This window comes from Rhinolophus hipposideros (genome assembly GCF_964194185.1).
Source record: "Rhinolophus hipposideros genome assembly, chromosome: 6".
In the NCBI taxonomy this organism is placed as follows: domain Eukaryota; kingdom Metazoa; phylum Chordata; class Mammalia; order Chiroptera; family Rhinolophidae; genus Rhinolophus; species Rhinolophus hipposideros.
The window spans coordinates 67,056,036-67,083,884 of record NC_138052.1 but is presented as its reverse complement, the minus strand read 5'-3'; the positions used below and the strand labels follow the sequence as shown (position 1 = coordinate 67,083,884).

At 34.6% G+C, this 27,849-nt stretch overlaps 1 protein-coding gene and 1 pseudogene across 3 annotated transcripts; one reads left to right on the top strand and one right to left on the bottom strand.

The window, feature by feature from the left end:
* Positions 1–188: 188 nt before the first annotated feature.
* On the top strand, positions 189–25,166 carry STK17B (serine/threonine kinase 17b). 2 transcript variants are annotated; one of them, XM_081051792.1, is made up of 9 exons: positions 260–511; positions 11,106–11,271; positions 12,704–12,773; positions 16,144–16,356; positions 18,768–18,912; positions 20,045–20,171; positions 21,771–21,819; positions 23,012–23,191; positions 24,630–25,166. In XM_081051792.1, exons 3-9 carry the CDS (start codon positions 12,721–12,723, stop codon positions 24,907–24,909), a joined length of 1,047 nt encoding a protein of 348 aa, XP_080907918.1. In that variant the 5' UTR covers positions 260–511; positions 11,106–11,271; positions 12,704–12,720; the 3' UTR covers positions 24,910–25,166. The 2 variants fall into 2 exon arrangements, with proteins under 2 accessions (XP_080907917.1, XP_080907918.1); XM_081051791.1 differs by lacking the exon at positions 12,704–12,773 and having other exon boundaries at positions 189–511.
* LOC308498557 (peptidyl-prolyl cis-trans isomerase D-like) lies at positions 7,059–8,283 on the bottom strand (annotated as a pseudogene). Its single transcript has 2 exons — positions 7,500–8,283; positions 7,059–7,423 (listed from the first exon to the last, which is right to left on the bottom strand). The product of its transcript is annotated as a peptidyl-prolyl cis-trans isomerase D-like (transcript).
* Positions 25,167–27,849: the final 2,683 nt, after the last annotated feature.

Here is a 27,849-nt window from a genome sequence, read left to right as displayed (position 1 = left end):
CACCTTCCCCCTCACCCCTCCCGAGCCGCAATTACTTCAGCGCCCCACCTGCCCCGCAGCTCCGCCCAGCCGCCGGCCCGCCCGGTGCGGGCCACACCCTCGCTCCGCGGGGGACCCCGCCCCCTCAGCACGCGCGGCGCCCGGCCCCCCGCCCCGCCCGTCACGTGACGACCCCGCCCTCCACGCGCGTTCGGATTGGCAATCCTGACCTAGGGGGGTGGGATCCTTGGTACAGCACTGCCCCGCAACGCGACTGCAGTTTTCAAACCTCAACTGTAGGGTCCGGACGCTCGCTCCGCTGCGGTCGCTGGGAGCCACCTCACAGGAGGCCAGGTCACAAGTGTTGGCCGTTGTCCGGAACCGTAAAAGTGGGTCCCGCCACGCTCGGAGCTACCGGGCGCCTCACCGGGCTACCGCTGGAGCACGCGTCCTGTGGTGGCCACCGGCGTGGGGCGGGACGGGAGCCCCCTTGGAGGGGCCAACCCCGAGAGAACCTGCTGCGGCCCGAGCGGTGAGTGTCTTCCTCCTCGCGCGTCCGCGGGACTGCCGGGATTGGCGGGTGTACTTGGGGCTGCGACTCGGACCCCTGGACCAGCCCCGTTTACCTGCCGTTCAGAGACCCCGAAGGTGGGAGGGGCCCTTAGGAGGGATCCGGGCGGTGGGGGCGGGGCGGGGGTCCCCTCGGACCCGCGGCCTGGCGGAGATGGGCTCGCCTCCACCGCCCCTCAGGTGGCTCCGCTGCTCCGGGCGCCTCTCCGCGTTCCGCCTGGAGTCCTTGCCTGCCTGGTCCCTTCCAGTTCGGCGCGGGGGGACCAGAGGTCCGCCCGGCACCTTCTCCTGGGAGCGCGTCTTTGCGAGTGTGTGTGTGTGTGTGTGTGTGTGTCTGCGTGTGTGTGTGTCTGCGTGTGCACGTGCACGCCGTAGCCTGGTGGGCCCGGGCTCTCCCGGGGTCGCGTCCCCGCGGAAGCCCCCTTTCGCGACCGCTCGGGTCCTTGCCCTGTCGCGTCGACGTGGTCCTTCGTGTCCCTCCCGACTTCACAGCCGTGGTGTGGGCACGTACTGCTCACAGCTGCCTTTCGTCTTGGAAAAGTTGGTGCTCATCTCGTGGGGCATCTTCAGTTACTCCTCGGGAACAGTTTTTAAGTCAGTGAGTAGAAAAGACGAGCTGCGGTTGTTTCAGTGATTTTAAGCGCTCTGATTTTAGTTTGACGCCCTGTAAATCCCTTTAGTGTGCACGACCTGTCCCTCAAACTGGACAACTACGTGATGGCTACGATTTGACATTTACTCAGCTCTTTGTTTTATTATAGGGAAAAGCTCTACATATGAATTTCCTTAGAGGGATAAGTGGAGACAACGGTGAAAGGGACTTTATGGCAACCAGTAGCTAAGATTAGTTCTTTCTGTGAGTGTGTGTGTGTGTGTGTGTGTGTGTGAGATGAGACTAGAAGCACTCCAACATCAATTTGCAAATTGAAATTAAGAAGAAAAAAACATTTGAAAAATCCACCACATACTGATCAAATTTCAGTATTAGGTCTGTGTGTGACATTCACTGATTGCCAACGTAAATGTTTTTATCTGTGGTACCAGTGATACGTGGAACCTGCAGTGATGTTTGATATGATATGGCCCCTTTAGGTTCTCAGGTCTTTGGAGAATATGTGCGCTGAGACAGCGTGGTGAACAGAGATGATGGACAAGTGACAGCATATGTAACCTGATATTTTGAGCCCAGGAGCACAACTTTTTTAAAGGAAATGATGATAAACTTACTTTCTCATTGATACACCATTTTATTGTTTTACAGTGAACTGTCCAGAAGTAGTTTTCCACAACTTCTACAATGTTTATTTTATAAATATTAAACCACGTACCTATAGAATTACATATTTTTGGAAAAACAGGTCCATAGAAAGAAACGGTGCCCTAGTTTAAGACCACTTTCTTCCCCTACCTCCTCTTCTGAACAGATGTTCAATATTTTAAAATGTTTCTCATATTTTAATAATTGGGGTTGTTATTAAATAGCTCCTTTATTTTTTAGATACATAAACATTTTAGATCATTTTTGTAAATTATGGATCCAAAATTGAGGTGAAGTATACTTGCAAGGCAATATATTTGAGTTTTAAAAGGGAAATTTGTGTAATAATTTGAAGGCCTTTTTTGTACAAACAGAATGGTTGCTCTTTCTTTTGGACTCGTGGAATGGTGAATTACAATTTGGTTAAGATAGAATCAGTTTTTAAGGAAAGCTGAGACTTGGCTAATTGATGACTGTGTCAGCACATTAATGACAAGTCTGAAGAAGATACAGGCATTTTATGGAATGATTCTAATCAATTTTACTTTTAAGCTTGCACTGACAGTGTTTTACTGTTGTTAATTCACATTTAAACATATTTTAAAAGCTTTGGTTTGAAGCTGTTTGATAAATTATAAGAGAGAGTTTCCTTAGCAACATTTTCCTGTGTTAATTTTAGAGCCCCAACTTAAAACCCAGGAATTAAGGAAATCCATTGCTAAGACTTTCACTTAATCCTAAAATTGTCTTAAAATTGCGTGTATTATTATATTGTAGGGTATATTTCCTGTATATAAAATTGGCAGTAGAGAACAGTGCTTTTAGATTTGCTACTTTTAAAGGATATTGATGGATTCTTAGTTTTTTTAAAGAATTCTTTTGCATTTTCTCAGGTATTGATTGTGTCGGAAACATTAACAGTCATTTATGTGCTTCCTTTTCCACTTGGGAAAACTGTAAATGTTTTAGTTGCTTTAGTTGGCCACAAGACTGATGATAAAATTCAGTGATTTCATTTTTAAGTAGTTTATATTCTGTGACAGGCTATAATCAAAGGATATTTCTTTGAATATTTCAATGAACAAATGTACTTATAAATTAACTTACAAACATGTTTTTGTCTAAATATGTTGTGCTAAATGTTAAAATTTTCAAGAAATATTGTTACATTTTTAAAAAACTTATTTGATTTATATATCCTGTTTCTCCAAATACATTTAATCTTGAACTTCAATGCCACTTGAAACATCTAACCTGGTCAGTTTCTTTTAATATTTACATGCAACATATTTTGGTGCACCCTGACCCTTTGCAACTTCTACCCCAAAAGAGGACATAGTTATACTTTAAGCATTTAAAAATTTTAATATTAACAGTGAAAGGTTAACTTTATCTTTAATCCATACAGGATCATAGTCCATTTTGTATTAGAATAATTACTGGATAAACAGTACTTCAGCTATAAGTAAACAGTATTTTACAACAGAAACTTAATTTTTCATCTGATTAATGGTAAACACTGTTTTTTGGCCCACTGCATTTCCGTTTTGCAACATCTTCCTATACTGTTTCACAATTACAAGGTTTGATTCTTCTGAAGTTAGAAGAGAGGACGCTAGGCCTTACATGGAATCAGGCCTGGTGGTGTTACCTGGAATTTCAACTCTTGGGTACTGTGCACTAGACCAGTTGGACCAGAGTCAGTTACCTGGCTTCCTAGAGTGACTTTCAAAGGATTAAATTCTTAAATTATGCTTTCTATTCAATCTTTAAAAAATCTCTTCCTTGAAATTGGAAAACATTGTTATCCCTATGCTTACACCAATACTTTACTTCTAATCAATGACTAATTAAAACTGATCCTTCTGCCACACTAGCAGAAAGTTCTTCCTTTATTTTGATGGATGCTAGATAAATAAATCTCCAGTTCTTCTGTTGCCTAGGGAAAACGTGGTAGCTATAAATACCAGTGTAGAAAGGAGGTATTTTTCTGTAATCTTGTGCCTCACTTTGCTTTCCATTGCCTTTTTTGTTGTTGTTAGAAAAATGCTTTAATCAAAACAAGTTTATGTGTTGACACTTATGGCTTAAAGAGATTAAACCTGTCCAAAATTTAATTGTACTAAGGACCAAACAGATGTAATAGTGAGAGTTCCCTCAAAAGAGTGGGTCCTAAGTTCCATTGTAAGACCGCTCTTGCTTTCCATTGCCTTTCAAATTTACTTCGGTGAAGATCTAGATTGATCAGGCCTTGACAGGACCCTATCTGAATTTCCTGATTGAGGTAGTTCTTAAAATATTGATGTTCTTAGCTGAAGTGGGTATTTACATATAAACAGGTGGCCACGTGGTCTGGAAAGACAGGTAAATGCAAAGTAAACGGTCTGAAGAACTTTACCCTTATTTCCAGACTTTGGCTATCCTGTTTAGAATTGAAATTCTCTAATAATTTAAAACATACCTTATTTTATTTAGCCAAATACTGAATTAAGCAGAGACTAGCTGCATTTGAACCTCCAATACTACCATTTCAAGATGGATCTCAAGTTTTGCAAAAATCCTTGATGAGATATTTCTTATTCTTGCTGTATTTCATAATTCTTGTAATTCAGTTCATCAAACATTTAAAAAATTCCTACCAGGTTCCAGACACCATGCTAGGAGTTTAGACACAAAAGTAAATGATTACTGCACTTTAGACTAACATAATGTAGTCTAACATGTTAGATGTTGAGGTAAAGAGATATGTCAAGAGTCCTCCTATTTGAAGCATAAACGAAAGACAGTTAGCCCAACCTGTGGATTTCAGGCAAAGCTTCGGTGGGGAGATGACATTCTTTGTTGAGATACGAAGGATGTGTAAGAAAATTTCTCCATTTAAGGAAAGGTAGAGAGGATGTTTCAGACAGAAAAATATAACAGAGATGTGAAGGCAAAATATGAGGTGTGAGTGTGGCAGGAAATGAAGCTGGTGTGTTTCTGGCCTCAAGGGCTTTTGTGTGTGATGCTGGAAGATTTAGCTTGTAGGAACTGGGGAGCTAATGAAGAGATCAAAGCAGACAATTTAATTCTCTAGATATTTTCATTTGTTGTATATGATATAATCTATTTTTATAAAACATTTTTGCTTGATAAGTTTGAAAGAATGTCATGATGAATATTTTTAAAATAGAGCATTTAGAGGTTTTTAGGGATTATTTACTTGTCTTTTGATCTCATTTACGTTCTCCCTTCAAGTAAGTTATGGCCCACATCAAGCCTAACATTTCCTTCTTTCACTGATCATACCTGAATTCTTATTGTAATTACTGTAATGGGAGTTAATGAAAAAAAATCTTTGAAAATAAGTTTGAGGTACCATTATTCCTAATAGTACTGTGTAATTGAAAGCTTAATTGTGTTTTGCCTACTATAACTGTTTCTAGCGTCTGATTGTGTCTGTAATTGTGTACACATGCACACTCACAAATTTACCTAACTACATTAAGATTTATTTTGTTAGTATAGCCTAATAATATGTTATGAAATGAACTTCAAATGGAGTGAGACATATTGGTAATTTAGAATCATTTATAGGTCTGTGAATCATGGTAGAAAACAAGGAAAAGTCTGGGATTATTTGTTGGAGTTAAAGAGAATTTGGTGGGAAACTTAAGAAAATGCAAGGAGTGACAGCATAACCTTCATGTACCCAAAGACTAAATCTTCCATGATGGCAACCAGGAGTTGGTGGAGAGCTTGGAGGATGGTGTTATTCATGCTCCACTATAGGCAAAATTGGCCAAAGGAGAGGAGGTGGAAAAATATCTAGGCTGTGGCAACTAGTTCAAGTGTAGTAAATTGAAGGAAAGTGCACTTAAGGGATGCTCTATGGGTGCCTAAAGTGGTTCGTATTATAGGTACTGGACTAGCAATAAGTAGAGAAGGCTAAGGTTCAGTCTTCAGAAATGTGTTATTTTCTCTGAGCTGCGCCTTGTGTGCCATCACATTCAGAGTCATAGTGAAATGTATCACAACCAAAAAAATGATTTTTGTATTAACATGTATCTTAAAAACTGCTGATTGCCCAGTGCTGTTTTCAGCTCCATTTATAGTCATACCTACAAATACTTGTGGTTCATTTATGATGACCGACAGTACATGTGAGGGAAGGAAAATTTATTAGGGTGAAAAACAAATACAAGCCAATGTCCTGTATTAGGAAATACTACTAAGCAGCTTGAGTAATTAAGCCCTATTTATATTATCATTATCCATTTCAGGCCTTTTAAAAAAAATCTAAGTTCTTTTTCCTTCTAATATAAGTAAATAATAGGCATTATAAAACTTAATACTTAACAGTATATTTGGATATCACGTTGGATATTTTTTGAAGGGGTCCCAGGATGAGTCTGGATTTTCATGAGTGAGTCATAACAAAGGCATATATGTCTTAAGGATACAAATTGTTGTTCGTTATATAGAATTATAGCTATAGCATTAATTCAGAATTTCTTAAATTGTTTTTTCTACGCATTATTAAACCAGACATTAATTCTTGCTTAGTATTTACTCTAAATACTTGTATGGTCTCTGCATAAGAACTGACTTGCTTGGATAATGAACACCATCTGCTCTGTATAAATGCAAAGAAAACATTGAGGCCTTAAAAAAACTTGAGCAATAATGGCTCTAAAACTTCCAGCCTAGTAAACCATTAATGTGTAAAGAGAAGTTTTGCTGTTGCAAATGGGTAAGTTTCTGCATTGAGAATCATCATGTATATTTACAGTCATCTTTTTTACCCAAAGGCATTTATTAATTTTGTTGATTATTAAAGTAGTACCTGCTTAGTGTAGATAACTTAAACACAGGAAAGTATAAATACTGTCATAATCCTACCACCCAAAGATAACCATGGTTAACATTGGCCATAGTTTTCCAGTTTTACTTCTATTTGCTTTTATATTTTCCCACAAAATTATCATATTGTATATGATAATATGTATATGAGTACAGTCTGCATTTGCTGTGCTCAAAGTTTTATACCTTCCTTTTTGCTCTTAATATTAGTTAAAATGATTCTTTTCTAATTTTGTAACACTTTTAATAAGAGTGGACCCATATCAGTATACCTGAATTCTAAACAATGGGGAACTGAAGTATCAAATGATACACATTAGGGATTATATGTAATAGATAAAACCCCTTAAATTTTCTTATTTCCTTTATGCAATCAATGTATAATATTTAAACAAAACTGAGTTACTTATTAAGCAAATAGTTTTGCATATGCTGTCTTCTCTTTATCTTTCTGTGTCTTTGTCTTTTGTCTGACTTTCAGCAATTCTGCCTGGATAGCTTTATCTTCTGGTGCTGTCTGCTGAGCTTTCTTAACATCAGCCAGTGCTTGATGGTATTCTTTTAATCCTTGCCATCCTTGAGTTCAATGGTACAGTGCTTTGGTATTTGATGGGTCTGTTTCAAGAGCTTCCAAACAACTCAATTGCTCCTTGCCAATTTGACATCTTCAGTTTATAAGCACCAATATTCAGCAAGAAGCTTAAAGGTACAGGTTGCACCTTCAATCTGTTAGGTTGATGCAAAAGTAATTGCGATTTTTGCAATATTTTTAGCCTTTGAAACTGAAGTTACTTTTGCACAGCCTAATATAGCTCCTTTTTCAATAACAGCCTTTTAACCTTCCCTGTACCTTAAAAGTTTTGTATATTTTTTCATAGCTATCTCCCAGTTCTGGGATTTGAAAAAAGTATTTGCAATTTATTTTAAGTCTTCTGTTATTAATAATATTTTATCTACATCTTTTAAATGTATCTGCATCCTCAGGGAAATCTGAATGACCAGAACCATCTTTTGGGCATATGCCCCTATCATCCCCTTTCTTCATTTCTCTGCATTCTGCAATAATGCACAACTTGGCAGGTTTTTCACCTTTCACGTCTGTGTTTTCCAGATTTCTTGCCACACCCACTCCTTTAATTACTTGGCCAAATACCACGTTTCCCGTTCAAATGAGGAGTTGGAACTGTTGTGATAAAGAACTGAGAACCATTTGCGTTGCAGCCTGCATTTGCTGTGCTCAGTAAACCCTCCTAGTCATGCTTATAATAGAATTTTTCATCTTCAAATTTTTCACCGTAAATACTTTCTCCACCTATCCCATTCTGATTTGAGAAGTCTCCACCCTGAATCATGAATTTCTTAATAATTCGATGGAATGGGCTTCCTTTGAAATGGAGAGATTTCCCAGTGATGGGTCCAATGTCTTTTTATCCTGTACACAATGCACAAAAATTTTCTGCAGTTTTGGTTATAGTATCTTCAAATAATTCTGAGACGATTTGACCAACTCACTCACCTCTGATGTCCACATCAAAGAAGATTTGGGGCTTACTGGAGTTGAAGAAGGTCTTAGCTTGGGGAGATGGATGCCATTTTGACATGCAGGCACATTTGGAAGCGGACTGAGAGCACATCGTAGCTGCCCAGCAGCTGAAACCCAAGAGCAGCTCTCTCAGCCAAAACCTGGCGGCCAAAACGATTCTTTGAAAGCACAATTTTGAGTATATAATATTCTATTATTTAGGTGTATTTAATCATTTGCCTATTGTTGGACATTGGTGTTTGTTTATTCAACAAGTTTTTAATTATTCTCAGTATTATAAATCTTCATTGAACATAAATCTTTGACTATATCTAAGACCCATATTGACTCTTGAAACTTGAGAGCAGAAAATACTTATTCCTTAAAATATGTCTCAGTTCTACTAGAATTCTTATGAATAGATTACTTTGTAGCTGATATATTACAGTATGAGATAAACATCTTAGATTCTAGACTCTAGATGAGGTGAGAGTCTTAAACTCAAGAACCTATATATGTATATATATACTCTGTCTCCGATTGAATTTGATGTGTTCTTGTTCTCATGTTTTCCAAGCCTTGACTGATGAACACTGTTGAATGTTGCCCAATTTGTATCTATGATACACCGTACGTCCCTTCTTTTTGTATATATGTTTGTAGCATAAATGTGATCATAAACATGCATATTCATAGACTTTTAAATTTAGGAAAAAAAAATTGTAAGAGCCCAGAGATGATCTAAAAAAAGAAATAGATTGAGTATAGAAATTGGTAACTATTGATTTTTCAGAGAGGAATATGAGGCCAGTGAAACTGGGTGCCATCAGAACTAAGAAAACACAAATAGTTCATCAAAACAGAAACAAAAAGACAAAATTTTAAGAGTTGAGTTTAAGCTAACGTGGGTGAGTTTTATATACAGAAGCAGGGTACAGGTACCCAGCAATGGCAGGGGACTGCGTAGAGAGCATCTTTGGGTAGAATATTAACAATGTTTATGTGTTGAAGAATCATGATATAGTTTCACAACTACCACTATACCAGTGTCATTCGGCATGAATTTATCGTATTTTCGTGTTTAATCGTTAGAGCTTTGTAAGATAGATTCTATTACCACGAATACTTTAGAGGCAATAGAGTTGAAGCTTTCCTCTCTACTAATCAGAGAAATGCATGGTAAATCACAAAACTCCATTTATCTTCATCACACTTGGAATAATCAAAATTAAAAGTCTGAACAGAGCTAATGTTGGCAAAGAAATAAATGATAAACCGTCCCACCCAGTGCTAGTGGCAATATAAACTGGGGATCGAAAAAAAGAGACCGATCTCAACTGTCTGTCTTTTTTATTTTTGAACAAAATATGGCAAAGGAATAAGATTGATAAAACAAGTGTTAAAATATTTGTATCTCTCCCTATACATTTGAAATATTTATTTATTTATTTTTAAGTAGCTGCCATAACAATACAACAGATTGGGTGGCTTAAACAACAGAAACTTCTTTTCTCACAGTTCTGGAGAGTAGAAGTTTGGGATCAGTGTCGGCAGGGTCTGTTTCTTCTGAAGCCTTTCTCTGTCACATATAGATGGCCTTCTCCCTGTGTCTTCACATGGTCTTCCCTCTGTTTCTGTGTCCTAACCTTGTCTTTTTATAAGGACAGCAGTCCTATTGGATTAGGGCCCACCATAATGACCTCATTTTTAACATAATCACCTTTTAAAATAAAGGCCTTATCTCCAAACACACTCACTTTCTGAGATCCTAAGGGTTAGGACTTCAACATATGAATTTTGAGGGGAAGGGCATAATTCAGCCCATAACAGCACAGCAGTGAAATTAAATAATTTAGTTAGCTGACCCCAAAACTAATTAGGGCTTTATTTCTCCACAGACTTAAAAGATTTCGAGAAAAAAAAATTGCGGGTTTCAGAATAAATCCAAGAAAATATAGAAGCTGAAGACACTGAACTCTAATCACACTGCTTATTTGCTAAGTTGAGTTTAGTTTGCATTTGGATTTAGGAAGCTAAACAGTATGTCAAGTAGGAAATAAGGAGAGGAAAATGTGGCAGAGAGGGAACAAAAGCCTAAGGGGTTATTATAAGAAGGTGCTAAAAGAGTAATACTGGGTCTTTTATTAGATAGGCCTAGCTGAAAGTCAGAAGTATCTTAAAATATATAGTCTGATATTATATGAATTCTGTTAATATTAAATAGTAGTTTTTATGTTAAAACAGAATACATGTAAATATCACAAAGTTCCAGATAAATATGAGCTGCAATCCAGATCAGGACTCCAGAATAAGGCTTTTTGTATGGTCAGTCACCCTTTCAACAAAATGACAGAGCTCTTCGCTCATAGCAGACTCTGTGCTAGGTTCTGCCAAAGGAAAGAAACTCTAAGACCTATGAAAATTTCTGAATTTAGTAATGAAATGTAGACAGTCTGAAACAAGTTCTACTTCTCGTAGTCATTCAGATGTCAGTAGTATAACTCACAAAAGGTGAATTCACCATCGAATTTGGCCACGTGAAATTAAATTTAAAACAATCTTTACCTTGCTGTGTTAATTATATTGCTTTATGTTAACTTTAAAGAATGAGAGTTTTAAAATGAAATTGAGTGATTTCTTGTATGAAAATTTTATTCTATTTTTAAAGAATTTTGGCGGTCTCACAGATTTTTTTTACAGTAATTTTATTCTGAAAGAAGTCAGTAATTTAGTTCATGTGCCATAGAGGTGATACCAGTTTATGTGTGTGGTTTTATTTTTCCCTTGTGTGGAATGAATGTGCTCTTTAAATCTTCTTTTTGGTTGTATCTTACAGCTATATTTGGAGCTGTGTAATGTAATGCACATCCTGTCTAACATTTTTTTCTTAATTGCATTTAAGTTATATCCTGTATCTTCTCTTTTTTTCAATAGGTAAAAATAAGTAACTAAAGAAGCATATCTGGAAGTCATCTAACATGTCGAGGAGAAGATTTGATTGCCGAAGTATTTCAGGCTTGCTAACTACAACTCCACAAACTCCAATAAAGATGGAAAACTTTAATAATTTTTATACACTTACATCTAAAGAACTAGGAAGGTAAGGAAACTTTATGATGTATATGCTGCTTAAAGTCACATTTTGGACTTTTGTGTCTATAGTTATATAAAACTCATCATCTCTCCTGTTATTATACAAGGGTCTAGTCCTAACTGATTTGGAAATCAAATCATTGGAGGGTTAGTGAGTTTATATGCTATTTTCCACCTAGCTTCAGAGCTGCCGACAGGAGGTTAGGGTTCTTACTTGAGCCTGTGCGTGGGAAGAGGCCGCTTAGCATAGCGAACTGCCAGCAAATTCTAAAACATTTAAATTACTGTGCCTGTCGGTACTGTAGCTTCCTTATCTGAGAAATGGGGATGAATCTATCTTATATGATTGTTGTGAGGACTAAATTAGTTAATATTTGTAAAGTACTTGGTGCTATATAAATTTTTATTAAATAAAAAAATTCCTTGAATATTGTGCTCGGCCAAAAAATAAATGGGGAGATTCTCTTCTTTCCTAAATTAAGAATTAAGTGATATTTGACAGTAAAATTTTATATGACAAAGAATATATGTTCAACCTGCACTAATAATAATAATCTGTTTTTACTTAACCAAGGTGTAAATCACTTAAGTCCAAGATTATGAGACCATTTAGCTCTACCATTTTAATATATATGGAAGTTATAAAAAATATGCCAAGTTATATATTCAGAATCTTTAAAAAGTTTTAAAAACTTTTCAGCATGTTTTTAAGAAATTGTTCGAAATCTACAATTATTTCTCTTTGCATTATAACAGGAAAGCATATTTTCTTTTAGTTGCCTATATCTCACATAGAATAGTCAGAATCTTTGCATTGGAAGGACTTTGGTGGTCAGTGTTCTTTCTAATACAATGCCTGTGCAGTGTAGCAGTCTTTCCTGTACCTCTCCTGACAAGGTGTTTATCCAGCCTCAACTTGAATTCTTCAGTGATGGGGAACTCACTACCGCAGAATGTGTCTGTTCCATTTTTGTGGGCACCTCTTAAGCACAGAAGGTTGTTTTCTACTCTGCTAACATCTTCCCAATAGACCCGGTTCTCCTTTTGTAGCTGTGTATAATGTCCATGTGAAAATCTTTTAGATACTTGAATATGACTACACACTGCCAGTTTTCTTAAATGCTCATCTTATGGCCTGATTTCCAGACAGTCTTCCTTGATCCAGTTACCCTCTTCTGAACCACTTTTCACTGTCAGTTTTAAAATGAGGAGACCTTGAATCGACACAGTATTGTTACTATCTTACTCTCTACAATACAACAAAACTATTGCAGTAGCCTCAGATGCCGTTAGGAGTTTTCTTTCTTTTGTTTTAACAACCTTTTCAAATATGTGTCATATGGCATCTTTTAGTATATTAGTAAAAACAGAAGTCAGTTGACCTATCTTTACTCTGAATCTAAAGTTGTCTAAAGTTGTATGATTTCCTTTTCTTTAAGATGAGAGGGTGGACTAGATGTCTCCAAGTTTCCTTCTGTTGCAAAAATGTTTGGAAACTGCTTTGAGCAGGTAACTGAACATGCCTCCAACAGTACACACAGTAGAGGGCATTCTTTTCTGTTTTTCTAAGTTACTGTTTTGATGAATAAATGTACATACATTTATTAAATTGACCTTACAGAATAAGGGATATTATGGGAGTTAGAAAGTCTATAAAATATTTTTTTCTTTGAGGGTTTTGGAGAATTTAAACTTTGAGTAGGACATTATTAATAATTCTAAATTGTTTTACAAATGAGGTGCCATCATAAATAACAATCATAAACTTGAATCAGATATACTTTTAGAGCAAAAATTCTTGACATAATCTGATTAGAACAAATTCAAATTGCTTTATGATTGCTAATATCCCATCTTCCAATATCTTTATAAAAGAGACCTAATATTTTTCTTTTAATTGACATGGGCTAATGAGTCACATGGTAAATATTGGTATGTCTAATTTGTAAACTATGAAAAATTAGAAATCACGATCTTTTATCTGCCAAGGACTTGCTTTTAGTTCTTTGAATATTGTTACCAATTTTAACATTCTATATTTTTGTGAAATAGAAATTAGGATCATAATATTATACATTTTGAAGTGTATAAATGTATAATTCTAGCATATGAACTACAAAGTTATCTTTCTAAATCAATTGCTTTTTATTAATTTTATGATGTTAGTGTTTTAGAATTTATTTTCCTTTAGCAAAGTGAAAAAACGTGAAAGTTAACAGCTCATTTTTGGCTATTCTCAAAACTCTTTGCATTGTTCCTGTTTTTTAACATGTTGGGTAAGTTTTTTCTACCCTTCCCCCAAAGAGACAAGATTTCATAGGCCTTCTGTGGTCAGAAGGGTGAGGCAGATGCAGAAATAAACGTCAGCTTCCTTTGTGGTTTACCCTCCCCTCCTCCTTTCACATTTTATTGTCTATTCTAGAATGCAGAAGGGTAACTACTAGACCTTTTCATTGCTGGGAAATCTAGTCAGCTTTGCCTTTTTAGGGTATGAATTAATTATTGTTAAGGGTTTTAAGTTTTCTTAAATGTTTCTGTTACATTTGATACAGGAACATTATGTATTGAAGTTTGTTTTTTATACTTCTGAACCACAATTAGCAGTTTAGAATAGAAATCAAATACTTGTTTCTTTTCTAAGTCATCTGATAATTATGGTGAAAATATTTACCTTATTTAATAGTATATAAATGAATATATATGTAAAGTTTTATTGGAATCCCAAGTTTTGAAAATATAAATGCTGTTAAGTACAGGATTCAAAATAGCACAGTATATGGTATTATGTATAGTAGTAGGTGCATAGTTAGTATTCATTTAACAGATATTTCAGTTTCTATTATGTGTTAGTTTGCAAAGTGTAGATTTTATAATTACTGTAGTAATTAGGACACACACAGTCTCTGCATTCAGGGGCTTTTACTTAGTGGTGAACACTGTCAAATACATAATTACCGATGTGTAGTCACCTTTACCCTGGATTAATGAGAACTGGTTTAAGAAAGGGTCTTTAGAATACCTGAAATAATTAGATAAAAAGTGTTATTATTTAATTTTGCTCTTTGTTTCAGGAAAATTCTGGCTTGTAGATATATTCATAAAATTGCAGCCAAACTAAATTGTCACAATTAGTGTACAGATTATATGAACAATGTTCTTGGCAACTAGTTTCTGTTTCCTACGTTTCAAGGTGGATTTCTTCATAAAACTCAAAATTTCCTCTTTCTTTTAGACAAATTTTTGCTTCTAAATCTTAAGAATTGTCAAATAAATAAGTTGCACTTCTTGAAAAAACTCTTAAAGGGAGGAATCCCTTTGTAGGGGTTAGAACAGAAAGTTTGAAATGCATCAATTTGTATTCTTTCTGTATATAGTTAGAAAATATCTAGTTAAAATTAAACAACCTCAAATCATAAATGAAAAGTTCATTCAAAGAATCAGGTTTGTGCATGCAAATTTATTTAGTTGATGTATATTTTGATAAATGTAGAACAGTCAAATTATAGCTTGGTCATTTTTTTTTTCTGTTTGGAATTAGTAGCTATACTTTTTCAGCTTGATTTCCAGTGTATTTCATTAGCACCAATTTGGAGGAAATTTGGGGAATAAAGAGTAGGAATCTTTGTTACCCTGGTCCTTGAGAAAAGCCAGTAAAATATATTGTATTTTGTTCCCCACCCAAAATCCAAATTCCAAATGTATTAAAAATAGTTTTCCTTGCTAAGCGCCTGATACACTATGTTAGAAGTATATCCTAAGGGGAATTGGGGCAAGAGGAGTTGTGGAACAAAAGTTACTTTCTGAAGATCCTTTATTTATACCCGATTTGTTAGTATTTAGAGAGTAACTTGAGCTTTAGGATAGAGATTTTTAATTTTGGACCCTGAACTCAGGCTTAGAAGATTTATGAACAGGCCTCAAGATCTTAAAAACCTCTGGAATTGTATGTAAAACTTTCTATTGAAGGGCATGTGTACATTTTTCTGAGTAGGCAGTCAATAGCTTTTGTTAATTTCTTAAAATAGTATAGCTCAAAATAGCTTTAGGTCTTTGGGAAACTAGATTTTGGACAACTGTAGGCTGAGAATACACACATTTGCCATTGTCTTTAAATTTTGGCTGAGATGCTGAGCACTTCTATTGAAGAAAGCTAAACACATACTTATTCCTAAAATGATAAATGTCGTTGTAATGGGTGTGTTTGTACATAGCTATTGATAAGCATTAATTTTCTTGGTTGATGGTGAGTGAAGAGTCTTTAGATACTCTCCATAGCACGTATATACCTTTGATACCTATTACAGGCTTCATAGACCACTGAACCATACTAAGAGATTGGTAAAACAACTGACATACTATGATAGAAAGTTTCAAAGCTTGTTCAAAGGTGTTGAAAGGCAAAGTGATTATACTAATAAAAATAAATGCCAAATACCCGTTTTTGCATTCATTTTGAATTTTTTGTATTTGAGGAAAAGCTAAATAGACCAAGATATATATCCTGTCTGGGATCTGCAAAACAGAATACCATTTACTATATAGGATTGTTGTGCTACTTAAACATAGTGATTTATATCAAGAGTATAGCATGGAGTTGGCACGCAAATGAAATGTTCCCCTACAATGATTATGTATTATATTAATAGTGAAGAACAAATGTAATTCAGTCTTATCCTATTATTACCTTTGCCATTTTCACTTTTATGTGATAGTACTATAAATTTTATAAAAGTACATGAAGCAGTTAAGAAAACAATGATAAATTCTGGGCCGTGATTTTTGAAAGGATTGACTTTCAGTTGGAGGTATAACAATATTTGTATTGTGTTAATATTGTTCTTTATGGGAAAGTTAAAACCGTCCTCATTTTTCTCCCCAGAGGGAAATTTGCTGTGGTGAGACAGTGTATATCAAAATCTACTGGCCAGGAATATGCTGCAAAATTTCTAAAAAAGAGAAGAAGAGGACAAGATTGCCGAGCAGAGATTCTGCATGAGATTGCCGTCCTTGAACTGGCAAACTCCTGTCCCCATGTGATTAATCTTCATGAAGTCTATGAAAATACAAGTGAAATCATTTTGGTATTAGAATAGTAAGTATGCAATTTAATAAATTTAAGCAAATTTATAGTACGTATTTTAATTGGTGAGATAGATAGGTGACTTGACATGTCAAGAATAAGAATGATAAAAGTATGAAAATAATTTGTAAAGATTCCTGATGGTAAAATATTAGAGGGTCATAGTTTATATTCAGATATTTTCACAAGGCTAAATGTACAGCTCCACATACACTAAAATTAATTAAACAGCACAGAATAAACAATGACAACATAATGTTTGGGGAATGTATTGACATGAGAATAATTTGCTAATGGCACAGAAATTTGATGCATTTTTTTGGAGAACAATGTGATGGGCAAATAGAATGAAATCATTTATATATTTTGCCCATCTATTTGAAAAACCCATCCAAGGAAATGCCCCAAGGAGTGTAGAAAGATAAACTTGCATTAATATATGCCTAGCTCATTGTTCGTTAAAGAAACCCATTTATTTAGTAGATATGATGTGCAGAAAACTATGTTAGGAATTGTAGCAATAACAAATAAAATAAGATCTCTTTTTATAAGTCAGTGAAAAGTTGCAAACACCCAAATATTCATCAGGTGGGGGTAGAGCATGGTTAAGCTAACTGGTTTGTTAACCAGTGTATTGACATGTGACTGTAAAATAGGTGTTGCATGAAAGTCTGACAAATTTATTACAAAATACATGTTTGAACATCTGCAACAATTGGAAGAGATCAGCTAAATTTGTGTTTGGTATGTTTTAGATTCTGATGGTTTTTAGTAAATAAATATTTTATAATAAACTAAAGAGATAAGTATTTGTTTTTAGAAAAAATGCATAATTCTTTATAATTCTTTGTAATTCTTTTTAGTAGGTAATCTGCATCATTGTTTTTTTGAATTTAAGAGTACATTCACCTAATTTTAGTATTCAGTTATCTTAAGGATGAAAAAGTTTGTTTATATACTTATATGAAATAAATGTTTTTGTATCAGGAAAGTTGATTGCCTAGAATCAACTTTCAAATAAAATGCTTATTTTGCAAAATGTTAAACTGACAAGTAGTTCATTTAAGAATAAATACTGTGTACATTTCCCAGAGCACTAATGTACCAAATAAAGTATATTATAGCACCTTCAAAATAAATTAAAATTGCAGAGGAGCCCAGAACATTATGAATACGATTTCATTTTTCACACATTTTGTGATTATTTTTGTCAGATTCTTCTTTAAAAATTTATCTACTTGAATGATACTACAAACATCTGCATGTTTGATTATGTTAAAAGTAGCTAACATTTTTCCAAAACAGTAATGGGATTCTAGGTTTGAAGGGTGAATATACATAGGAGCATTGTCCACTTTCATAAAATCCTCTTTTTGGGGTTCATCTAAATAGCAACAATAAAATGCATCAAAAGTTTTTACACCTATTGTGGATGGACCGTGTTCATACTCTGCTAATTGATTGGACCCTACTCAGTAACTAAGTTCCCTAAGGGAAGAAATGTTAGGGAGCCTCTGTACCTTGTAGCTGAAGTGTAGCAAGCACTCAGTAAATATACTTTACCTGAGCTATTTCCAAACATACCTTATAAATTTTATGAATAACCATTTAGATTTTTTTTTTTTGCAAGATGTCTGACCTACAAACTTTATCTTATTTATTTCGATTTGCTCCTCAAAAAAATTCTGTTCAGTGATATTTCTATTTTACAGATGGAGAAGTTCAAATAAGTGACTGGTCTTAAGTTATATTGCTGATAAATAGCAGATTTAGGATTTAAATTTAGATCATTTGATTCTAAACCTAGGGATTTTTTACTATGCCTTTGTCAACATTCTTTAGATTTTTAATTCTTAAACAAAGAAACAAACAAACAAAAAAGATTTGGGTTCTGGCCCGAAATATATTTTGTGAAGCTGCAAAACAGAATATTGGTTAAGAATGCAGAGTACAGATTCAGATTCTGGCCCCTCGCTTTACTATGCAACCTGTACATGTTTCTTATCTTCTTTGTACTTGTTTCTTCATCTGTAAAATGGGAATAATAACCACCTACTATATGGTTGTCATGAGGATCAAAATAAATGATATTTATACCTATATATAAATGAATAAAATGGAGATGCAGAGCTGAGCTCATAATTAGCTATTTTTATTGCAGTGTTAAGGCAATTACTATTGAACTATAAAGCAATTCAATTTTATTTATTAAATATTCAAGTGTTAGTACCCAGAATTTGAAATATTCTTATCATTTACTTTATTCCTTAAAGATCACACCCACTTCCTCCCTCCATTCTTTAAATGTGTATATATGGAGACTAAAGTTTAGATGGCTGTGTGTGTGTTTTAACAGCTAGACAGTATTTAAAAGTGTCATTTCACTGGTTTTTCAACTTTCTATTATTTAAATTTTATCTCAGTGCTGCAGGTGGAGAAATTTTCAATTTGTGTTTACCTGAGCTGGCTGACATGGTCTCTGAAAATGACATTATCAGACTCATTAAACAAATACTTGAAGGAGTTTATTATCTACATCAGAATAACATTGTACACCTTGATTTAAAGGTAATGAATGTAACATGTGATTTTAAGTAACACTACACCTCTGTTCCTTCCTCCATCTTGATTGCACAGTTACAGGCTGGTATTGTTAGGAAATAGCAGTTAGACCATGCTGGCCTAGACTGCACTGGGTGTGCTCTTTGTGTTACATGGGCTGCATTTTGTACGGGCAGAGAGGGGAGGACTGCATGTGTGAGCAGCTCACATCAATCACTGGGCTCTGAAAACTATCATTTCTCGGTGTTCTAAGCCTTTAGTCATTCCACTCCATCCCACTCTTACATCCTGGATCTCTCTTCTTATAAACGGTCTTCCTCTAATATATTCAATTCTGATCTCTATCTCTGAAGATAACCACCTAGTCCTTATTCTTTTGCTCCCATCATACTCATTCATCTTTCTCTTGAGGCTTTCAGTCTTTTGGCTCCTCCTTTTCTTCTCCCAGATCATTCATGCCCCTTTCCCAATTCCTGACATCACTTCCTCTCATGTTATTATCCTTTCTCCATATGCTTCCTCCACAGCCACTCAAGGACCTTAAAATCTGAATCGATTTGTGTCTTATCTTTTGAATATGGGACTCTTTCTTCCTGTATCTCGCTTCCATACACCACCCTACCATGGGTCTTACTGCCTATGCTACAAACCTGGGAACAGTCAGACCCAATGTCATCACTCTGTGCGGAAGCATTTTCTGTTTCTGGAAATGTATGCCTTTTTATTCCCTCATGCCTTCTTTCATGCTGTTGCCCATAGCAGTTTTCTAACTGGCATACTCCTCTTTATCCTGTAAGATTCAGCTTAAGCATGACCTCTACTGCAAAGCCTTCTTGGACTTTCTTTTGGGCAGAATTAAGTAGTCTTTATTACCAAGCATTCTATATCTCATAATCAGTTTTTCTATGTATCCATCTTTTCCCTACAAACCAAGAGTCCTCTTTGAGTATATGTTTTTTACTTTATTTATCATTGAATGTATAGTTCCTCCTGTATAGGTCAGTAAATATTTAATGAATGACTCAGTGAAATATATAACTAAGCAGTAAGTTCCACTTAATTTACCTCTGATCTGAGACTAGTATACTTTTATTGTTGTATATTACTGATCATTTTCTTTTTGTTGTGTTTTTTTTAGCCACAGAATATATTGTTGAGCAGCATATACCCTCTTGGGGACATAAAAATTGTAGATTTTGGAATGTCTCGAAAAATAGGAAACACATGTGAACTTCGGGAAATCATGGGCACTCCAGAATACTTAGGTAAGAATTTCCCCTTAATTTCTACACCATTTTGAAATGTATTAACTAAATCATCTATATAAAACTGTACTTTAGAGCATGTAATTCCAAGATATGTATTTGGTTCAAGTATTTTAGTGCCTTGAAATCTGGTTATGACACACTTGAAGGAACTGTAGTGAATGTGGGATTATTGAGGTATTCACAACAATTCACAGGACATTGGACATATAAATTAAAAAATTTAATATTTGTGTGTAAAGGCTTTGTGCATAAAGAAAAATGGGTGAAAGGGAAGTTAGGGAACAGGAGAGCATGGAGAAACAAAATCAAGGGGCCTATGATTGTCTTTGAAGCTGCGCTGTTGGACAGACATCAATTCTCTTTCTGTCCTGGGCCCAGCTCAAAGCTGCTGATAATACAGATATCTTCAGTTTGCAGCAATTATTAGCAGGACTCCTTGTTATTTGTTGTTGCTGCTTTAAAATATGAGGTTTTATGTAGGTTTCTAAAAGGATTTTGAAGAAGAAGGGTGTTAAAAAAACCTATGATCAGATAATCTTGGGATATTGTACTAAACCAACAAATTAAATTATGCAGATGAAAGATTTTGAAGTAACACGATAATTTAAAGTTTTTTAATTTAATAATCTTTTTATACTTTTTTGTTGTTGCTTATATTGATATCCCCAGACAAGCTTTGAAAGGATACAGCTAAACGGTTGCTACTCAGCTAGGCAGCTGACTCTCCTAAAATGAAAAACAAAGCAAATTAGTAACTTTTGAATGCTAATAGAAGCTATAGTGTCCTAGAATAAATTATTGTAATTATAGATAACATAACTCAAAAAAGTATATGAGCAGGTTATAGGTGGTACTGTGGCAGCTGACAGTATATAGTGACTCAAAAGCTTCATGAACAAAACTGTTGGCTTTGGAAATAATTTCTTTTGGAGAAAGCATAAAACCATACTGTGAAACAAAAAAATTATTATTGAAGCATAAATCTTAGTTCGGACTCTACTAATTTGAAATTTATGGTAATGTTTAGACAATTTATTTTACACTTTTTAAAACATTTAGGCAAGGGAGGAGACAGTGGGAAATTAATTGCTTTGGAAATTATAGGTTTTTGATGGTTTAAGAGGGATATTTAATCTACTTGAAAATCTAAAGCACGTCTAAGAAACATAATTTGCTCATAATGTCATTGTAAATGCATATGACTCTATCTACCCTGAAAAAAAGAACTTAAATCAATCTAAGCAAAGTAATTCCTAACAAAGTAATAAAAGAAAATTTTAAAAAGATTCTTGCTTCTAACATTTTATTTCTTCATAACTATTTTTTCTGAGAATAATCTTAATGATTAAAAAGGAAAAAGAAACTATATAGCTGGTGGTCACTCCAAGAACATTACTGGTGCTTTTGAATCATGTGGTTATATAATTTGTTCAACATTAGATATGTTTAAATGTCTGATCACAGCATAATTAATACGATGTTAAATTTCTATTGATCTTATATTAGTAATTCTTTAAAATTAAATCTGGTTTTAATGTAAAGTAGTTTTCATATTTTTAAATTTGTATTGAATTTGAATTTTATTTTCTCGTTCAGCTCCAGAAATCCTGAACTATGATCCTATTACCACAGCAACAGATATGTGGTAAGATTTTTTTAGTTATCTAAATGTCTTTGTTAAAATTTCGGTAGTATATATATTCTAGGGTTCTTTGATTCCAAATTTAAATAATAAGACTTTCAAGTGAAAAGATTTTATTCAAGTGTCATTATTATGTCACAGGAAAACATTTACGTGTCCATTCTTTCTAAGTAACACTTTGGCTTTGAGTCAAAGGTACAGAAATAAACACGCAAATCCCTTTCCTGGAGGAAGACTCAGTCTGGTAAAACAACAACACAGTCACGGTATTGTACTATATGTTCTACAAGGCATTAAAATGCTACTTAATAAGCTTGGAGGAAGCAGCAGACAAGCACCAGATCTAGAGCTAGAAGAACTAGGAAGGTGTTTACTAAGCAGAAAAATGAGGTCAGGTCCATGCAATAGTTTGGTTTTATGAGAGTATGTCATAAAAGGTACACACTCTCATAAACTAGGATATCATTGAGTTTTTGTGCCTAGCACAGAGAAATCACGGGAAGTAGAGTGGAGCTGATAATGGAACTTTACTGGGACCACAGTGGGGCTCTGACTCCGTAGGCCAAGTGGAAGAGTTTGGATTATTCCCTGTGTTCCATGGGACTGGAATGGGTTTGCCAAGGAGAAAGGGTCCTGGGGCTAAATAAGTGAGTGAAACATGTACTGTATGTATTGTCTTTTTCTGGCTCCTGAGCAGAGGACTAGTCATTAACATAACTTAATGCTCTGAAAAGTTACGCAGTGAAAACAAAAATCTGCCTTCCCAACTTTGTGCTTTGCCAATTTTTCAGACTCCGTTTGCACAAAACCCCTTTTTGTGTCTCACAGATCATTACTATGTCATTGGACACTACTTGGGAAATGCTGCTCTCTGAGCAGATTTGTGTACTTCCTAATAAGTGTCTGTGTGAAGAGCAGACTATAGGTATAATGATATATATTTAATACATAATGTTTATAATTATATAACATACATGTGCATTCTCCTCGTGTTCTTTTTTTGCAAGGCAAACTTTGACGTAACACATTATTTTAGTTTTAATAATATGGGAACTTTGAAAAGCAATTTAATCTATAGTTTAACTGTATAGGTTTTGAGGACAGGAATATGTTGAGTACCAATTTAACTTGATATAAATGTTTTAAGATTAACACACATTTTAAATTCCCCTCTTCTCCCTTTTTTGTTTTTCAGGAATATTGGCATAATAGCCTATATGTTGGTAACTCATACATCCCCATTTGTGGGAGAAGATAATCAAGAAACATACCTCAATATTTCTCAAGTTAATGTAGATTATTCAGAAGAAACTTTTTCGTCCGTTTCACAGCTGGCCACAGACTTTATCCAGAGCCTTTTAGTAAAAAATCCAGAGTAAGTAATAACGTTAATTTGTTTAAATACTATTACAAAATAAATAACATGCCTATGAAGGAATATACATTCTAAAATGGTATAAAATTATTACAAGTATGGTATCAGGTAAAATGGGGAGGGAGTGTTATGAGAGATGGTTATATAAATTCATAACCTCAAATGTAGAAAATATATACAACAGGAAATTTTGGAATAAAGAGAATATTTGGTTATTTTTCTCTCAATCTACTACTAATCGCTGAAATTTCCTAAAATAATTAGAAATAGAAGGTTTACAATACACGTGACTGTTGTGAATGATTCATAGTTGAATAATTATGTAACAAGTACAAATTACTACTGATCGTCAAGGATCCGATGCTCTTGGACCTCCTACTAAAGAAGGGACTTGAAACTATGGTTTAGGACTCATACCTCACTCATTGGCAACTTCTGAGCGGGAAACGAAAAAGTTGACTTCCATGTTCTTTACCAGGATCAGCCCTATTTAGTTTAAAATGACCTGACTATACTTAATGCAGACGCTGTGTTATAGTGCTTTGGGCTGGGTTCCTGCTTTTATTACTTCTCAGGTCTTTTATTTTGTGATGATTACTTAATCTCCTGAAGGACACAGTTTCCTTATCTGTTTAAGCAAAAAATAAAACAAAACAAAAAAAGAAACCTCATAGATTTGTTAATTATTTTATTGACTAATGCAAGTCCAAACAAAGTCTCACGGGCTATATTTTAGACATAATTGGTTATTTAGTAGTAGTAATGATGTTATTTGTTTCTGGTTAGAAGCACTTTTCGTTTTGTTAAATATTTTTTTTACCTAGATTCTAACATTTCTATAATAAGTACATTAACTTTTTATAATAAAAAATGACTAAGGAAAAACAAAGACTAAAGAAACATGTTCTAATGGTAATGGTGGCTGTGTGAAGGTTGGAGTTCTAAGTACAGATAGGTGTTTTCCTTCCTTTTGAAATATTGTGATATTTGACTGTTTCATATTACTTTCATAATGGAATACAACATTTAAAAACTCAAAATGTTAGATAAACATCATTGAAGGGTAGCTTTGGTTTCAATATTTAGCAGTTACTGCTTTTAAGAACACAAAATAACAATAGATATTATAAATTACATATATTTTCCTTCAAAGGGTTTATAAACCCAAGAGACTTTATAATTTTACTAATTTTTATTTGTGAAGCTAACATACATTCTTAAGCCCTTCGACTGGTTTCATCTGTAAGCCCCATGATAAATTGAATTTTCAGCACATGTCAGAGTTAAAGAACTTTCTAGGTACTCCATTTTCCTATTATTATTCCCTTCTGTACTATGAGTATGTGTTATTTTCATAATAAATAAAAAATATATTGAACTGCAGACATTTCCAACTTGATTTTTAGTTCTCAATTTTATCTTGATGCTTTCTTTCAAGGAAAAGACCAACGGCAGAAATTTGCCTTTCTCATTCTTGGCTACAGCAATTGGACTTTGGAAACTTATTTCACCCTGAGGAAACTTCCAGTTCCTTTCAAAGTCAAGATCATACAGTAAGGTCCTCTGAAGACAAGACTTCTAAATCCTCTTGTAATGGAACCTGTGATCGAGAAGACAAAGAGAATATCCCAGAGGATAGCAGCATGGTTTCCAAAAGATTTCGCTTTGATGACTCATTGCCAAATACCCATGAACTTGTTTCAGATTTGCTCTGTTAGCACTTTTTTGCCTTTGACTCATTTGGACTGACTTTGGAATTTGAAATTCGCTCCAGTGTGAAATTGTGTTTTGTAGCTTAATATATGGCATGTTTATGTTGTAAATGCACTTTTGCCTAAAAGAATTTAGGGAATTGTTTTAATGTTAAATTACTAGTTACTAGCATAATTTCATTTGCTATCCTGAGAAATTAACCAATGCAGAGAGGAAAATATTTAAATATATGACCAAAAATAAAAGTGTATGTGTGAGTTTACATTTATTGGAAGAATTTAAGTTCAATGGATTTATCAAAATGTTTTACGTATCAGGAAAAAGAATGATTTGGATTATATTATGGTTAATATAAACAACAAAATGAACACATTTGAAATTTCTTTTAATTAAAATTGTTAGGGTGACAATGGTTAGTAAAGTTACATAGGTTTCAAGTGTACAATTCTGTATTACATCATCTATATATCATATTGTGTGTTCACCACCCAGAGTCGGTTCTCTTTCCATCACCATATATTTGACCCTCTTTACTCTCTTCTGCTATCCCCCTGACATTTGAATTTAATAGATTCTCTAAGGTCAGTTCTAAACCATGCCTCTATTGAGACAAAATTTTGTTTAGACTAACACTGTCAAGTTTAAGAATATTTGATAGATGCTCAGAAGACATTTTACATTTGAAAATATTTTTCAATCCCAAAAATTATGAAACTACAAAAGATTTCCATTATACAAATATATGGTTTGCTATATGAGATAGGTTGTTTACAGAGCAAAGAGGGAGTTAGAAGCCTGATTAGGAATAATCTGTACAAATTAGAGCAGAGGAAAGTGGAGCATGCCTTTTTAACTCAAATGTCCTTTGCCTACTCAACATCCTTCAGATTTAATAAGGTCTGACAGATGGAGAATGTATGGTATACAGTGTAAAGGGTTTTCATCCTCCAGAATTTCTAGAGTAGAAGATACTTAGGTAAAACTGAATGTGCTCTGTAAAACTGAATGTGCTCTGTTTTTAGTTAACCAAACGTATTTATTAATTGAGTATAGAAGAAAATGCTGACAGATTTAGGCAACTTAACAATATTTTAAATGTCTTCTAAGTCTTGGAATACAATCCAGTCATTCAAAGTTCTAAAAGCATGAATAAAAACAATCACAGCACCAGGAGAACTATTAATGCAGTGCCAGTCTAGCAAGGTGGATGTGATCATAAAACATGATGACATCAAGCTCTTCTAAAGTTCTTGTGTAAAATTCCTAGTGAGTGAGCAGATGAGGCTGAGTAGAGGCCACCTGCAGAGTGGTCTTCAATGGTCTTTTGCTGGGATTAATGCGAGGAAGAGTTTAAGGACAGGAGAGTGTTTGATCAGTGGCCAGTGACTATTTCAGCCTTGGTGGGGGGAAATTCCTCCTTTTGGGGTAATCCTTGGTGATGTTCCACCTGGTGACTTTAAAAAGTCTGTTATGTTGTTAGGTTAAGATAATTGTAATCTCATGACCATATTACTATTACCAAAAGAAATTATATTTTGACAAAAAAATCCTTGCGTTTTCCTCCCTTTGAATTATACATTACTCTAAAACCTTTAACTTGTTGAAGTTTAGTAAGATTCCAAATAGCTTAAAACTTTTTAATAACTATCAGTTCACTTTATTTGGTTAAATGGTCAATTTCTTTTATGTCTCCAGCATTTCTTAAAGGAATGTGATTTCTACGTGTGTGTGTGCATATATGTATGTATATGTATAGGTGTTTGTATATATGTGTAGGTAGATAAAATAGTCTTTAGACAACTTTCTCTTGGAGATTTTTGGCTTGACTATATTGTCTCAACTCAGGTGCCAAAGGAGCTCTTGTCTTATGACATGTAAATATACATTTAATTTCTTTAAGAAGTAGTTTGTTGGGTCAATAAACTAGCCAATGTAGAAGCTAAACTGGGTTCTTTTAAATATAAAACTGATGAGTTTTTTTCTGACTTGTTGATTGTCCATTTATTTGCCTTCAGTATTAAGCCAATGCAGGTAAGCTTAGTAAGTCATCAGAGAAAGAGGAAATGATTACTTTTACAAAAAACTATATTTTTAAATTTCCAGAGGAATTGTGCCATACTAAAAAGTAAAAATCAAGACGTTGGAATTTTGAATTATCAGCTAGTTAAAAAATATTTCATAGCAGCTTTCTTTCACTCTTAAGAATCTTAAAATAGTTTATATCCTTCCCCTTTGTTGGTCGAATACACAGAGTTGTAAATTTTCAAACCTTTTTCCCCCAACAATTCTTATTTCAAAAAAGTAACTAGTGGTTGCATAAACAGTATAAAAGTTCAAATTTTTCAAAAGAGTGAATTAAGTATTTTCAATGATTGAAATGTGAAAATAAAGGAAATCAATCTTTAGAGAGAACTTATTAACAAATGACTCAATTCTTACTCTTTTTCTCTCCAGATTGAAAACAAATGTCTATCAAAAGCAGATGATACAGCTCACTAAAGTAAGAATCTTAGAGAGTCCCTCTGAGGTGCATCGATGTCAGTAATACTTAAACACTTCTGAAGATTAATGCTAAATTGTGATATATTTATAAAAGTTTAATTTGCTTTTTAGATAGGATCCGTAGGTAGATGGGATTGAAAAATAGAAGAGTTATAGATGACAATTACAATTGTCATTTTAATTTTGTTTTCCTCACAGTAAAGTTAACTAACTCTGTGTAGTAAAATTATAATGGCACACTGAAAAAGTAAGCAGTACCTGTTCTTCAGCTGTAATGAGATAAGGCGCCTGTGCCAGAATGTAAATCAACACAGTGTTTCCTTTATCAAGAAAGTCTTGTTATAAAAAGGCAGCTGATTAGTGACATAATTGATTTTCACCTGGCACAAGCTCTCTCATTTTGGATGGGTCACAAATAGTTCATGAGCGACACTTTGAATAGC